General features: G+C 37.8%; 1 protein-coding gene across 11 annotated transcripts in view; it reads left to right on the top strand.

Annotated features, from left to right (window-relative positions):
- Nucleotides 1–14,677, top strand: part of LOC135094162 (uncharacterized) — a 120,898-nt gene that overhangs the window by 84,533 nt on the left and 21,688 nt on the right. For 7 of the 11 annotated variants that reach the window (XR_010263638.1, XR_010263636.1, XR_010263634.1 and 4 more), the window contains one exon: nucleotides 9,531–9,663. The exons of 1 other annotated variant lie outside the window; for it this stretch is intronic. Coding sequence is in view for 2 of the 10 variants with exons in the window: in XM_063994006.1 (XP_063850076.1) it covers nucleotides 9,531–9,663 (133 nt within the window). In the remaining 8 variants the exon portion in view is untranslated. Of the gene's footprint in view, nucleotides 1–9,530; nucleotides 9,664–11,085; nucleotides 11,105–11,297; nucleotides 11,365–14,677 lie in introns of those variants that run through there. 3 more of the 11 variants (XR_010263640.1, XR_010263642.1, XR_010263641.1) reach the window with 3 other exon arrangements.

Here is a 14,677-nt window from a genome sequence, read left to right as displayed (position 1 = left end):
CATCATAACATTGACAATATTCCAAGTTATGATGAAATATGCATGAAAATGTACCCATGACAATATTCCAAGTCATGATGAAATATGCATGAATATGTACCCATGACAATATTCCAAGTCATGATGAAATATGCATGAATATGTACCCATGACAATATTCCAAGTTATGATAAAATGTGTGTGAATATGTACCTATATGACAGCCATGTAGAAGGCAATCATAATATTGACAATGTTCCAAGTTATGATGAAATATGTGTGAATATGTACCTATATGTATAGCCATGTAGAAGTCATATATATGAATGCGTGTATGTATTGGCATAACTTATATAATATTCAAAGTCATGATTAATTGTCTTACGTGCGTTTGTGTGTGCGTGAGTACGTGCGCGCGTGCATATGTGGATTCTAACATGGACGAAAGGAGAAAGTGTGTGTGTGTGTGTGTGTGGAAGAGAAAATAAAAGAAAACGAACAAAAAAAGTCATCAGCGACCAAAAATAAGAATGAAGAAACTGAAGAAATAAAATCAGAAAATGAACAAAAAAAGTCATCAGCGACCAAAAATAAGAATGAAGAAACTGAAGAAATAAAATCAGAAAATGAACAAAAAAAGTCATCAGCGACCAAAATCAAGAAAGAAGAAATTGAAGAAGAAATAAAATCAGAAAATGAACAAAAAAAGTCATCAGCGACCAAAATCAAGGATGAAGAAATTGAAGAAGAAACAAAATCAGAAAATTAACAAAAAAAGTCATCAGCGACCAAAATCAGGGATGAAGAAATTGAAGAAGAAATAAAATCAGAAAATGAACAAAAAAAGTCATCAGCGACCAAAAGCAAGAAAGAAGAAATTGAAGAAGAAATAAAATCAGAAAATTAACAAAAAAAAAAAAAGTTAATCAGTGACCAAAGTTAATAATGAAGAAATTAAGAGTAAAGAAATTAAAACAATAAAATCCAAAAAAAGGAGGAGGAGGAAAAGAAAAAGCGAAAATGAAAAAAAAAGTCATCAGCGACCAAAAACAAGAATAAAGAAGAAATAAAAGCAGAAAATGAAAAAAAAGTCATCAGCGACCAAAAACAAGAATGAAGAAGAAATAAAAGCAGAAAATGAAAAAAAAGTCATCAGCGACCAAAAACAAGAATAAAGAAGAAATAAAAGCAGAAAATGAAAAAAAAAAGTCATCAGCGACCAAAAACAAGAATAAAGAAGAAATAAAAGCAAAAAATGAAAAAAAAGTCATCAGCGACCAAAAACAAGAATAAAGAAATAAAAGCAGAAAATGAACAAAAAAAGTCATCAGCGACCAAAAGCAAGAAAGAAGAAGAAATAAAAGCAGAAAATGAACAAAAAAAGTCATCAGCGACCAAAAGCAAGAAAGAAGAAATTGAAAGTAAAGAAGAAACTAAAACAATAAAATAAAAAAAAAGGAACATAAGAACATAAGAACATAGGAACATAAGAAATAAGGGAAGCTGCAAGAAGCGACCAGGCTTACACGTGGCAGTCCCTCTATGAAATATAATAATATTATATAAATTAATAGCTAATATAAATAAATTAAATAAATAGCTAATATAAATAGGTAAATAATTAATAGCTAAGGTGAGAAGAAATCTTTTTCTCTGAACTTTTAATTGTGTAGTTTTAAAAATAAATATCATCTTTTTGTATTATAATCTTGCTCTTTTGTCTGTCCATTTACTCTTAACATCTGTGGTGCTTAATACCCCACATTTTTTATTTTAATTTTACAAACTTATCATTTCTTACTTTATTTTCACTGTGCAGTTAAATATATATATATATATATATATATATATATATATATATATATATATATATATATATATATATATATATATATATATATATATATATATATATATATAATATATATATATATATATATATATATATTGATTCTGTTTTCGTAATGATATTTTTTGTGTTTTATTTATGTATTAATCTTTGAGAGTACAGCAACTCCCACAAGTATGTGTAAAGTGTGGTGCGAACTGTGGCATAATGAACAGTATGACACCTGCTACCTGGTCGATCTATTGCCCTGGTTATTATGTACGGCAACCATCCCTAGTGTGCAGGGCTGCCAACTGTTGCCACCGTAATCACCAAACGTGTCAAATAATATCGTCCATTGTGTCAGAATGTTAACCTTTTATTTTTCTTAAAGATAGTTTTGGGAGCCACTGTACGTGTCCTGCCTGTGAGTGTTGTTAGTGAGAACAAAGTTATTTTTCCCTTGCTTTTATTGAGTAGCTAAAATGATAATCCTCTTTTCGTATAATACTTTTGGTCTTTTATGTATTTACCTTTTATTTTTTTTAAAGATAGTTTTGGGAGTTACTTTACCTGTCCTACCTGTGAGTATTGTTAGTGAGAACAAAGTTATTTTTTCCTTATTTTTTTATGAGTAGTTAAAATAATAATACTCTTTTCGTATGATACTTTTGGTCTTTTTTTTTATTTATTTACCTTTAATCCTACCAGTCTTACCTGTGGCTATTAATATTTCAAGTGACAAGGTGATTATTCCTTGTTCTCTTTTTCCATGTAGATTAAAAAGACAGCAATCCTCTTTCGCATAACATTTTTGTCCTTTTTTTTTTTTTTAGGTAACTCTAGCTTTAGTTCCACCAGTCATCTTGTCCTTCATCTGTGTTTATTAATAGCTAAGGTGAGAGGAGAGTTATTATCCATTACTTTTTATTGAATTGTTAGGAAATAATAATCCTCTATTCTTGTAATATTTCCTGCTTTTCTGTTTATATAATTACCTTTAATTCCACCTGTCTTACCTGTGGCTATTAATATTTGAGGTGAGAAAGTGATTATTATTCCTTGCTCTCCTTGTTGTGTATTTCCAAAAGACAATAATCCTCTTTACTATAACATTTTTTCTTCTTTCTTTATGTATTTACCTTTCATTGAACCTGTCCTCTTCTCTTCTACCTGTGTTTATTGATAGCACAGGTGAGAACAAGGAAATTACTCTTTACTGTCTGGGTTTTGTATTTCAATAAGTAATGTTCCTTCTGTGTGATTGTTACTGAGTTATTTGTGTGTTTACCTTTCATCTCACCTGCCTTACCTGTGTGTGTTCACTCCTTAGGTGAGAAAGTTATTAGTCTTGGTTCTCCTTTAGTGGCGATGGAAAATATTAAGTACCTTGTTCTTGTAATATTATTTAGTTCAGGTGTTGTATCTACCCTTAGTGTTTATCTCTCATTTACCTTTGCATGTTAATTGCACAGGTGAGACTGATTCTTCTTGTCTCTCTCGCTCTTGGTAGTGTTGCTAGGAAAGAAATCACCTTGTTGTTGTTGTTGTTGTTGTTGTTGTTGTTGTTGTTGTTGTTGTTGTTGTTGTTGTTGTTTTTGTTGTTGTAGTTGTTATTATTATTATTATCATTATTATTATTGTTATTATTATTATTATTATTATTATTATTATCATTATTATTATTATTATTATTATTATTATTATTATTATTATTATTATTATTATTATTATTATTATTACCATTATTATTATTATTTAGTTGTTGTGTGTAAATATTTACCTTTGATGTATCGTGCCGTACCTGTGTGTACTAATTGTTTAGACGAGAAAGTGATCATAAATTGTTCTCATTTTGTAATTTTGCTGAAATAGTAATCATCTTATTTTTGTGTTATTATTTTGTTTTGGTGTTTATCTGTTTACGTTTGACATTTACCTGCTCTGCCTGTGGACATTAATTCCTCAGATTGTTGTTGAAAAGTAATCTCTTTGTTTTGCATCATTATTATCTAGTCATCATGTTTATCTGTTTGCCTTTAATATTTACCAGTCCTTCCTGTGTACATTAACTTCTCGGTGGGGACAAAACAATCATTCCTGACTCTGTAGTGTAGACAGGAACAAAAGTCAATCATCCTCCTTTATGTAATAATTTTCCTTTCTTATGTCTATGCATCAACCTTTTTTTTTTCTCTCTCTCTCTCATGCTAACTCATTTTTCTACATTTTTATTTATTTTTGTTTATTTTCTCCTTGTCTAACAACATAATTTGTAATTCCCTTTTGTGTAATAACTTCCTTTCTTTATTTATGCATCTACTTTGTTTTTTCCTTTTTAAGCTTCTTTTTCCTTTCTTTTTCTTTCTCCAGTAAAATAATTAATAATACTCCTTTGTATAAGCTTTCTTTTGTTGTCTATGTACCAACAACTGGTTTTTTTTTCTTCTTTTATCCTCATTTTTTCCTTCTTTTTTTCTTTTTCTTTCCTCTTCTTTTAACATTTTTATTGCTCTTCTCTGTTTAGGTGTTTCTGTCCCTCGTTCCCTGTGCTTGTGTCATACATCAGGCGAGGACAGGATGGCTACAAGTATTCTTTATCCTCATTTGTAGTGTAACGAAGTTCAGATTTTCTTTTCTTGTACCTTTGTTAACACTTTACTGCCAATGACAATGTGACACTTACTACTTCATCTCTCCATAGACTAACATTTCTAACCTTTTTTTGCGACCTCAGCACCCCTTGCGTCTAGTCTGGACACTCCCGCGCCCGTTAATTCTAATATCTGGTTGTATTAACTACAGTTGTATTAACAGTTGAAAATGAGGCTAACTTCATCAAATATAAAAGTACACTCCCGATAGTTTGGTGTGCCTTGCAAGGAGCGTTTACATTGTACCGCCTTACAATATACGCAGCATTTTTCAGTACCCCCTAAAATTGATCTCAGCACCACATGTTCAGAAACACACACTGCCCTTTACGATTCTGACTGGGCCACTAAAACATGTGAGACTCGATCACTCCTGTTGATGTCACTTCGCGCTTTGAAATCACACACTGCGCTTACACTAGACCCTTTGATCTACTTGTCACCGCCACGAACGAATGGAAATGTGTAGCAATCTGAGAGAATAATTTCAAAAGACGTAAACAATGAGGTGCTTGGAACCTCCCGGGGCCTGCTGTTCTATTTCGGCTCTGTGTGTTATTTATCTAAGGTAACCCAAGTGAAGTGAAACGTGTGTCATTAACAGTCAAGAGGTCAAATTGGAGCCATTCAGTGGGTTAGTAGCTCAGGGGGAGAGAAAATGAAACCAAGCAAAGTTTAGACAACAGAAATACTTTTTTTGACGGCAGCAGGTGGTACTTCGTCAGAACTTTACTTATTCTGAGGCTAAGGAGCAGAAGGAGGCGCGCAAGATACTACTCCAGAAAATATGATGATGAGGAAAATGAAGTTAGACATTGAGGAGGAGGGGGGAGAGAAAAGTCCAGAATCATGGAATAAGAAGCCGAGAGAAAGACGGAAAGAAGAGGAGAGCTACAGAAAAAAAATGAGGAAAGAGAAAAGAGAGGGAAAGAAGAGGAGAGGCTGAAAAAAGTCACGGTAAAGGAATAGAAGAGACGGAAAGAACAGGAAAAATACAAAAAAAAAAAAAAATAGGTCACAGAAAAAGAAAAAGAAGAGGATATAGAGGGAAAGAGAGAAAGAAGAGGAGAGATAGAAAAAAAAGTCACAGAAAGAGAAAATAAGAAGAGAAAGAAGGTAGGGAAAGAACAGTCATTTCTACTAGCAGTCTATCAATTCTCCATTCAGTACTACCTCTCTCTCTCTCTCTCTCTCTCTCTCTCTCTCTCTCTCTCTCTCTCTCTCTCTCTCTCTCTCTCTGCATTACAAATCTTCTACCTATAACTTACTTTCTGTTTACTTGCTAATATATTTCCCATGCACAATATAACCTCTAATTTTTAACTGCATGCTTATCATTTTCATCTCCTCCACACTCTCATCACTATCTCTTTGTATTAACTTCCACAGGTAGACTCTATGTATTACTTATTTGTCTCTTCCTATTGCTCGCTTCTTCATTTTTACCTGCGGCCTAATTAATTACTCCAGCCAAACTCAGGTGCGCCTCCCTTACCTGTTTTATTACTTGATTCATTGTATAGCTTCTTCTGTTTATATATCTTGTTGTGTGTGTGTGTGTGTGTGTGTGTGTGTGTGTGTGTGTGTGGATGGGTGGCTGGGTGGGTGTAAGGGTTTGGTATCTCTCTCTCTCTCTCTCTCTCTCTCTCTCTCTCTCTCTCTCTCTCTCTCTCTCTCTCTCTCTCTCTCTCCTTCCATACCATTCTTTTCTTTTCTTTCTGTCTCTTTCTTTCCAACTTTTCTTTCTCTTTGTTCCTTTCTGTTTGTGTTTCTTTCTCTCTTTTCCTCCGTCTTTTCTTTGCCCTAACCATATATTTATCCCTTCTTTTCTCCCTCCTTTCCTCCCTCTCTCCCTCTCTTACTCCCTCCTTCATCTACATAATTCAATAAGGAAAGAAAGAAAAAGAGAGAGGAATGGAGTGAAGGAAGGTAGGAAGGAATAAGGGAAGTGGTGTGGGGGAGGAGGGAAGGAAGGAAGGAAGGAAGGGAGAGAAGTTGGAGGAGGGAAGAAAATGGGGAAGCAAGGAATGGGATGAAGGAAAGGAATGAGACAAATAGGGAAAGAAGGAAGGAAGGAAGAAAGGAAGGAAGGAAGGAAGGAAAAAAGGAGGAGGGGAGAGATGGAAGGGAAGAGAAGAAGAAACTGGTGAGAGAGAGAGAGAGAGAGAGAGAGAGAGAGAGAGAGAGAGAGAGAGAGAGAGAGAGAGAGAGAGAGAGAGAGAGAACTTTAATGCATAATCATAAAGTTGACATGTAAACAGCTTCTCTCACCACACACGCACACACACACTCACACACACACACACACACACACACACACACACACACACACACACACACACACACACACACACACACACACACACTTCATGCTCTGGCTTATTTCCAGAGAGAGATAGAGAGAGAGAGATAGATAGATAGATAGATAGATAGATAGATAGAGATAGAGAGAGAGAGAGAGAGAGAGAGAGAGAGAGAGAGAGAGAGAGAGAGAGAGAGAGAGAGAGAGAGAGAGAGAGAACTTTAATGCATAATCATAAAGCTGACACATGTAAACAGCTTCTCTCACCACACACGCACACACACTCACACACACACACACACACACACACACACACACACACACACACACACACACACACACACATACACACACTTCATGCTCTGGCTTATTTCCAGATATATATATATATATATATATATATATATATATATATATATATATATATATATATAGAGAGAGAGAGAGAGAGAGAGAGAGAGAGAGAGAGAGAGAGAGAGAGAGAGAGAGAGAGAGAGAGAGAGAGAGAGAGAGAGAGAGAGAGAGAGAGAGAGAGAGAGAGAGAGAGATTTTAGAAGTGTTAACTTTTTAGTCCTTCTGTTTTTTACTTGTTGTGTTCTCCTCTTTCTCCTCCTCCTCCTCCTCCTCCTCCTTCTCCTCCTCCTCCTTCTCCCCCTCCTCTTTCTCATTCACCTCTGGGGTTTCCCATCATCCTACGCAACCCTCCTCCTCCTCCTCCTCCTCCTCCTCCTCCTCCTGCTGCCTGGCTTCCATGACGTGTAGATGAGATCGTGTGGTTCCTGCGGTGTCCACAAATTGCCTCTTTAAGGACAAAGTGTTCCTCGCTGGCTGTCTTTCCCTTGTACTCTTCCTCTGCGTTCCTTGCGTATCCCCTTGTATTGCTTTTTTTTTTTCCGTGTGGTTTATATATTTGTTTGTAGTTTGTGCAAATTTTTTTTCTTAATTGTCTTCTGTGTTCTATTTTCCTTTTATTGTGTTGATTTTTTGTTATTCTTTTGTATTACTGATTGTTTTCTTGTATTTATTTTTGTCTTATTTTACGTTTCTTTCATTTCTTTATTTTTTTTGTCTACCTGTTTTTATTATTAATCCCTATGTTATTATGTTCATGAAGTAGGATTGCTGTGGTTTCTTTAAAGTTCAGTAAAATACTCGTGTACAACTTTGCATTAACTAAAGAAAAAAAAAAAAAAGATTCAACAGAGGCGATGGAGTTTTAGTGTTTACTTAAGCGTGCCTGTGTATAACGTGCAAAGCCAACACTCAAGGAAAGACCACTTACCAACATAAGGAAATAAGAGAAGCTGCAAGAGGTCACCAGTTTTATATGTGGCAGTCTCTGTATAAAACATTCTTACCTGCATCCACCTGTCACCCTTATCCATAAATTTGTGTGGTTTTCTTTCAACCTTAACAACCTGATTACTGAGTCCATTACAGTCATCCACCATTGTTGTTGAGATCCAGTGCCTTCTTATCTCTTTCAAATGTACCTGCATGAAGCTTGAACCCACTATTTCTTTTCTTGTCCTTATTATTAACCCTAAGGATTTTGTTTGTCACTCTTGTTATATTCCATTCATCCGTTACTGATTACTGTCCTTGAAAATGAATTTCTGCGTATCTTTTTCAAAAACCAAACTTTATCAAGCTTAAATCCATTATTTCTCGCCCTGTTCTGATTACTTAGCCGGAGCAGTATGTTTGTGACACTCGTTATCTGCAACACAAATAGTAAAACATTATACTGTACTCGGTTTAATTTTCGCTTAGTAGAATTGCCCACCAACGTTACTTTGTTATTAGCAGTCAAAGATTTAGAGGCCTAAGAGGATTGGTGGTGCAGTGGTTAGCGCGCCCGACACACAATACTAGGGTCCGGGGTTCGAATCTCCGGCTTGGTGAAGACAATTTGGACGTAAGCCAAGGAGTTGTGACCTTGCACCCCGCCAGTATTGCCGAGACGCCCTGACCCAGAGGGGCGTGGTGGATGGCTTACCACCTCCCCTTCCTCTAACAGCGGGGGAGGAACTTGTCTGGCGTGGAAACAGATTAATTTTCTAGGTTAGTTTTTTTTTTAGAATTATTTTATTTCTTAGGTAGTTTGTTAGGATAAGCTGGAGTTCTTAATTAGCTTGTTAGAATTAGTTTATCTTGTTGGAATTCATTGATTTGTTAGTCAGCTTGTTAGAATTTGTTTATTTCTTAGTTACCTCGTTGGAATTAATTGATTTCTTAGCTTGTTAGAGTTAGTTCATTTCTCAATTAGATTGTTAGAATTTGTTGATTTCTTAGTTAGGTAGTTAGGAATAGTTCTCAAACAGACGAGGAAATGTCTCCTGCTGATGTATTCCTTCAAGATTTGGTCCAGCCTCGTCACTCCTTGAGAAAATTATAGCATCTTCTAGCCCCATCCTGATTATTGACCATATAGAATCTTGTCTACATCACCGTGTTGTCTCCCTTATGCCACTTGCACACCTCCATCAGAACCACAGGAACATAACACGACAAAATATGGGTTGGTGCATGAAGTGATGAGGCCTACAAGTGGCAGTCCCTGTAGAAAACCTACCTCTCCTGATTACTAACCCTGAATATTTTGTTTGTCACCTTGTTATATCCCTTATGGCACTTGAATACCTCCATCATCACCACTTTTAACCTATGTACACCTTTCCTCTGGTTGCCATCTCCCTTATGCCACTTAAACATCTCCATCAACTTCACTGTTGACCTACATGTACCTTCCCTCTGTTCTCTGCAGCCCTTTTGGTGTTCCACGTGCCGAGCGAATCCGGGGAGAAGGTGACTCAGGGCATCTCGGCGCTGCTCTCCATGACTGTCTTCCTCATGACCATCAGAGTCCCTGCCGCCCACTGAGAAGACACCGCTCGTCAGTGAGTACTACGCCTCGCCTCTCACTGCCCTCCCTGTACTGTGCCTTACAATATACTGCCTTTCTTGTACTGTGCCTTATAATACACAGCTCCTCTTAGTAATGTGCCTCACAATATACTGGCCTTAGTAATGCGCCTCACGGTACACTGCCCTCCCTGTTCTGTGCCTTACAATATTGTCTTTCTTTTACTGCGCTTTACCATATATTGTTCTCCTATCCTGGTCTCGTGGGACTCAACTTGATATTGGTATAAGTTAACATGATATGATCTGACTTTTACTGCTAATTCTGCTGTTACTGGTGGTGGCGGTGCTGGTGGTGGTGGTGGTGATGGTGGTGCGACTACTACTACTACTACTACTACTACTACTACTACTACTACTACTATTACTACTACTACTACTACTACTGCTACTACTACTACTACTGCTACTACTATTACTACTACTACTGCTACTACTACTATTACTACTACTACTACTACTACTACTACTACTACTACTACTACTACTACTACTACTACTACTCACCACCATTACCACCACCACAACTGCAACAACCAGCTCACTAAAACCACCACAACCCCACCATTAACAACAACAACAACAACAACAACAACAACAACAACAACAACACTAATCTAACCTAACCCAGTCATTCCTATCAAAGAAAGTAGGTATTGACAAGACCAGGCTCATCCATCAGGGTTCAGCGAGGACTCTGTAAAATCACCCCTCGTCTGTCTCTACTTTTCTCACTACGGGAATAAGCACAGAGAAAAGGCGTTGCTACCACCTCGCCCCTTCCCCTTTAGTTGCCTTTCACAACATGCTGGGAATGTAGAGACACGTACTGTGCTGGCGAACTGGAAACTAATAATGATGCACTTGTGTGAGGTTAATTGATAGATAGATGGATAGATAGGTAGATAGATAGCTAGGTAGATAGAGATAGACAGAAATATAGAGATAGATGAAAAGATAGATAGATAGATAGATAGATAGATAGAGAGAGAGAGAGAGAGAGAGAGAGAGAGAGAGAGAGAGAGAGAGAGAGAGAGAGAGAGAGAGAGAGAGAGAGAGAGAGAGAGAGAGAACTAACTACCCGTTTGTGTGTATTGCACGTGTTTGTTAGCTTGATATATGTGTATCATCAGTCTGATGATGATTTGAATATAAATTTTATTTATTTGTTTATTTCTAAATTAGTTCGTGTATCAGTGTATTTATGTAGACGAGGATTAAGCTCTGTACAAGGTGCGCAAGCCGCACGTCTTTGTGACATGGCAGTGGGGAGGTGAGGTGAGGTGGCAGCAGGGTGATGAGGTGGCGACGAACGGTCAGCCAGGGTTAGTTGCTGTCCGCCCCTACCTGAAGTGTGTTGTGATGGATCACTGGATGTAACATTTATTCAAGACTTGGGATTATTGTATTATGCTGGTATGTATGGCTATGTTTGGTTATAATAGTACTGTGTGGGGGTTTATCAGCTGGTGTTCACTTCAAACATTTGTGATGTTCATCGATAAAATGTTTGTATTAGTGATGATCTTTTATGATGACAGTGTTAATGTGATTGTGCGGTCGGCTATTAAGATTGATAGTTACTCAGGGAATATTTCATGTATTACAGTTTATGAATCCAATTACTGGTTCGGAAAGTTCATGGAGGCAATCCATATGCGGCTGGAGCTACCGTTGTGAGTTATAATTCTAATGATTATTATAAGTGAAGATCAATGTGGTTGATTGGTTATATGATTGATTTTAATTGTACTTAGCATATGGTGAATTCTACATACATCCATTCTCAATTTTCATATTGATCTACTTATTAATGATGCTTGGGTACTTATGAGAAAAAAAAACTGAGATGTATTTATTGTAATGATTTTGACAGGTCCAAACGCTTGTAATAAAGAAGTTATGGCAGTGTTCAAGCTGTGTTAATGGATGCCTCTATACAATATGAACTGTATGGTATATCTTATTTCAGGTTTGCTTCATGGTAATCATCAGTGTTTCCTTTGCTAAAATGAACCTAACACATAGGTCAGTACAAAATTAAAAGAATAAGGTATCTATTTATTTACATTGTTTCGGTCTTTACTTACGGATTCCCTCAGTGGGCTCCTTACTACAGCCACAGACTTTCGTAGTGCATCACATTATATTATGAGTATCACTGAATATCACTATAAACACAGGTGGTAATACCCGCTGCTCGAGTATAACTATAACCAGATTATTATCAGTCTCTCGTAATGGATTTCACTGTCCACCACAACCACCACCACCATAACCACCATCACCACCACCACCTCTAACAGCAGTAAAAATGTAACCAACGCAGTTTCTCTCTACAGCTCGGGGTAGGGCCAACTCGGCCCTTTTCCATCTCGGCCCATTATGAAAAGGCAACTCGGACCATCTTGTGGACCAACTCGGACCATTCTCATTTTCTGAAATACCAAGTCGGACCACCATGTTTGCCGACTCGGACCATCATAAACTGTGGGCAGTGTTGCCAACCTCTACAGACGTCTCCGCCCTACACACTTACTGAAATTACCCTACATTTGCCTTCATTACCCTACGACTCGGGATGAAAAAACAAATTGTCATAATACTGGCGCAGCCGTAATTATTAAATTATTATTATTAAAATTCCACTGTAAACTACATGTAAGCAATACATAAGCTAATTATCTCTTTAATCACGAATCAGTAACCGCTTCATTTGAGCGTGGGAAAAAAAATCTCGACAAGCTGCACGTGGCTTCACGTATGAACGTGTATTATCACTACATTTGTTAGATTCAAACCATCATAAACTATCACACAGAGGGGAGCAGGTCGTTTCGGCCGTGAGCACTCTAGGCCTAGAGTCGTTTAGGCCGTGATCCCTTTACGCCGAGAGTCGTTTAGGCCGCGACTCTGTAGGCCGTGGGTCGTTTAGGCCGTAATACTGAGATCCTTTTTATAGTTTTTATAGTGCAGTCGATGCTGGAGGACTACTGTGGAGGCGAGAAGTGTGACGTGATTGCATGCTAATGAGTTTTATTGATACTCTTGATAATGTATCGAGAGATCGATACCTCCATAAAATAAAGGTAATAAATGGAAGAGACCTATATACAGTGGAAGAGACCTATATGCAGTGGAAACTATGTTCCGTAGCGTACATACACACATATTAATCGTTTTATGAGGTACTGCAGGAAGTGCACGAAACCCAGTCATTGAAAATACCGGGTTTCACAGCTCCCATTAATCAGCTCAAGATACACCATTATCACATTTCCTGTTCTGCCACCTCTCACACCTGTGTCGCACAGCAAACCTTGCCGTGTCCGTACAAGTGCAATTACAATTACGAAACCTACATACTAATTTTGAAACAGTCTCAATTAGTTAATTCAAAATATTACTAAATTCGAAACCTATAATTTCGAAAGTCTCAAAACACTGTCTTGCTTACTTAGTTGATGTGTTGAAATCAAATTCTGCGTATTCGTTATTCCCTCACACCTCATCGCTCAGGATGCCTACCACATTTCCTCGTGTTGTTTGCTCTCGACGTGTACGATTCAACCAGCATGCTTTGCAGTGTGACCATTGTCAAGAACGGCAGCACAGACTCTCGGCCTAAAGGGATCACGGCCTAACCAACTTGAACTCGGACAGAGAAGAGTGCTTCACACACTTGTCAGATTCAAACCATCATAAACTATCGCACAGAGAAGAGTGCTTCACACATGTGTGATTCTTCGTTCACTCACACGATGTCCAGGCCAGATATCACTTGTACACGGCAGAAGGTAGTCACGGCAGAAGGCAGTCCGATCATGGACAAGTGTTTGGTGTGCAAAGACGTAGCGCGTCCTCGACAGGTGAGACTACAGGATTTAATCGTTAATTGAATTTATTGTAACTATGTTGAACAGTTTTCTGAAATACTGATTATATCTAGTGTACACTAAAATATCGACATGAACCTCGGAATATGATTTTTTACAGGAGGCATTGTTGTGTGATGGATGTAAATCGTGGCAACACAGAACCTGTAAGGCTGGGATTTCAAGGGAGGACTATAGAAGAGCTGTAAGGGAGGGTCTTGACGTGAATTGGAGCTGCACAACTTGCTCTTCTGTACAAGACATCGCTGTACTCGTACATGACTGCCCTGAGGATCATCTACCTACTCCGACCCAGGCGTTAGTGGATGATATAAATTCTGAAACTTGTCTAGACGAAGACACCTTGGACAACGACACTTTGGACTGCTCTGAGGCTCATCCACCTATTATAACGTATGAAAAAATGTGTGCATCTTCACAAAGGGGCAAGCAGAAACTTGTGGACAGTCTACGATTTTCATACACATTTAAAAGAAAAACAAATGTTGGTGTTCATTGGCGCTGTGCAGTGCGTACGTAATAAAAAGGTTACCTGTAACATGATGGTAAAGGAAGTGAACGGAGTGTTTATCAGAGGAGCCAATGAACATTCACACCCACCGGAAGCATGCCCTTTGACTACAAGCATGGTTTCAAAGTTAATTAAAGACAAAGCAATGGATGCTGTATTTCGCCCAGCTTTAGAAATCGTGGAGGAAGTGCTTCTTGAGCACGTTGAACCAACAAAGCCTACTGCCTCGCTACCTGCACCGGTGAATCTAGCTCGCCAAGCAAACAGGAAGCGGCGAGCTAACAGACCTGCTGAGCCCAGTGACCTAACTTTTTGTATTAGTGAGGAGCACATTCCACCTAAATTTCTTAAAGCAGATATAAGTATAGGAGACAGACGCCACCTATTGTTTGCAACACAAGAACAGCTTCAGTTACTTGCTAAAGCAAGAAACTGGTATGTTGATGGAACTTTTAAAGTAGTGAGGCGACCCATTACCCAGCTTTTTAGTATTCACGCATTTATGAAGTGCGATGGTAACGTAAAACAAACGCCTCTGTTGTTTGTGTTAATGTCGGGTAAGAGATGTAAAGATTATAGGAT

Source organism: Scylla paramamosain, chromosome 44, assembly GCF_035594125.1.
Source record: "Scylla paramamosain isolate STU-SP2022 chromosome 44, ASM3559412v1, whole genome shotgun sequence".
Lineage (NCBI taxonomy): Eukaryota > Metazoa > Arthropoda > Malacostraca > Decapoda > Portunidae > Scylla > Scylla paramamosain.
The sequence above is the reverse complement of the archived record's forward strand: the minus strand, read 5'-3'. Positions and strand labels throughout refer to the sequence as shown.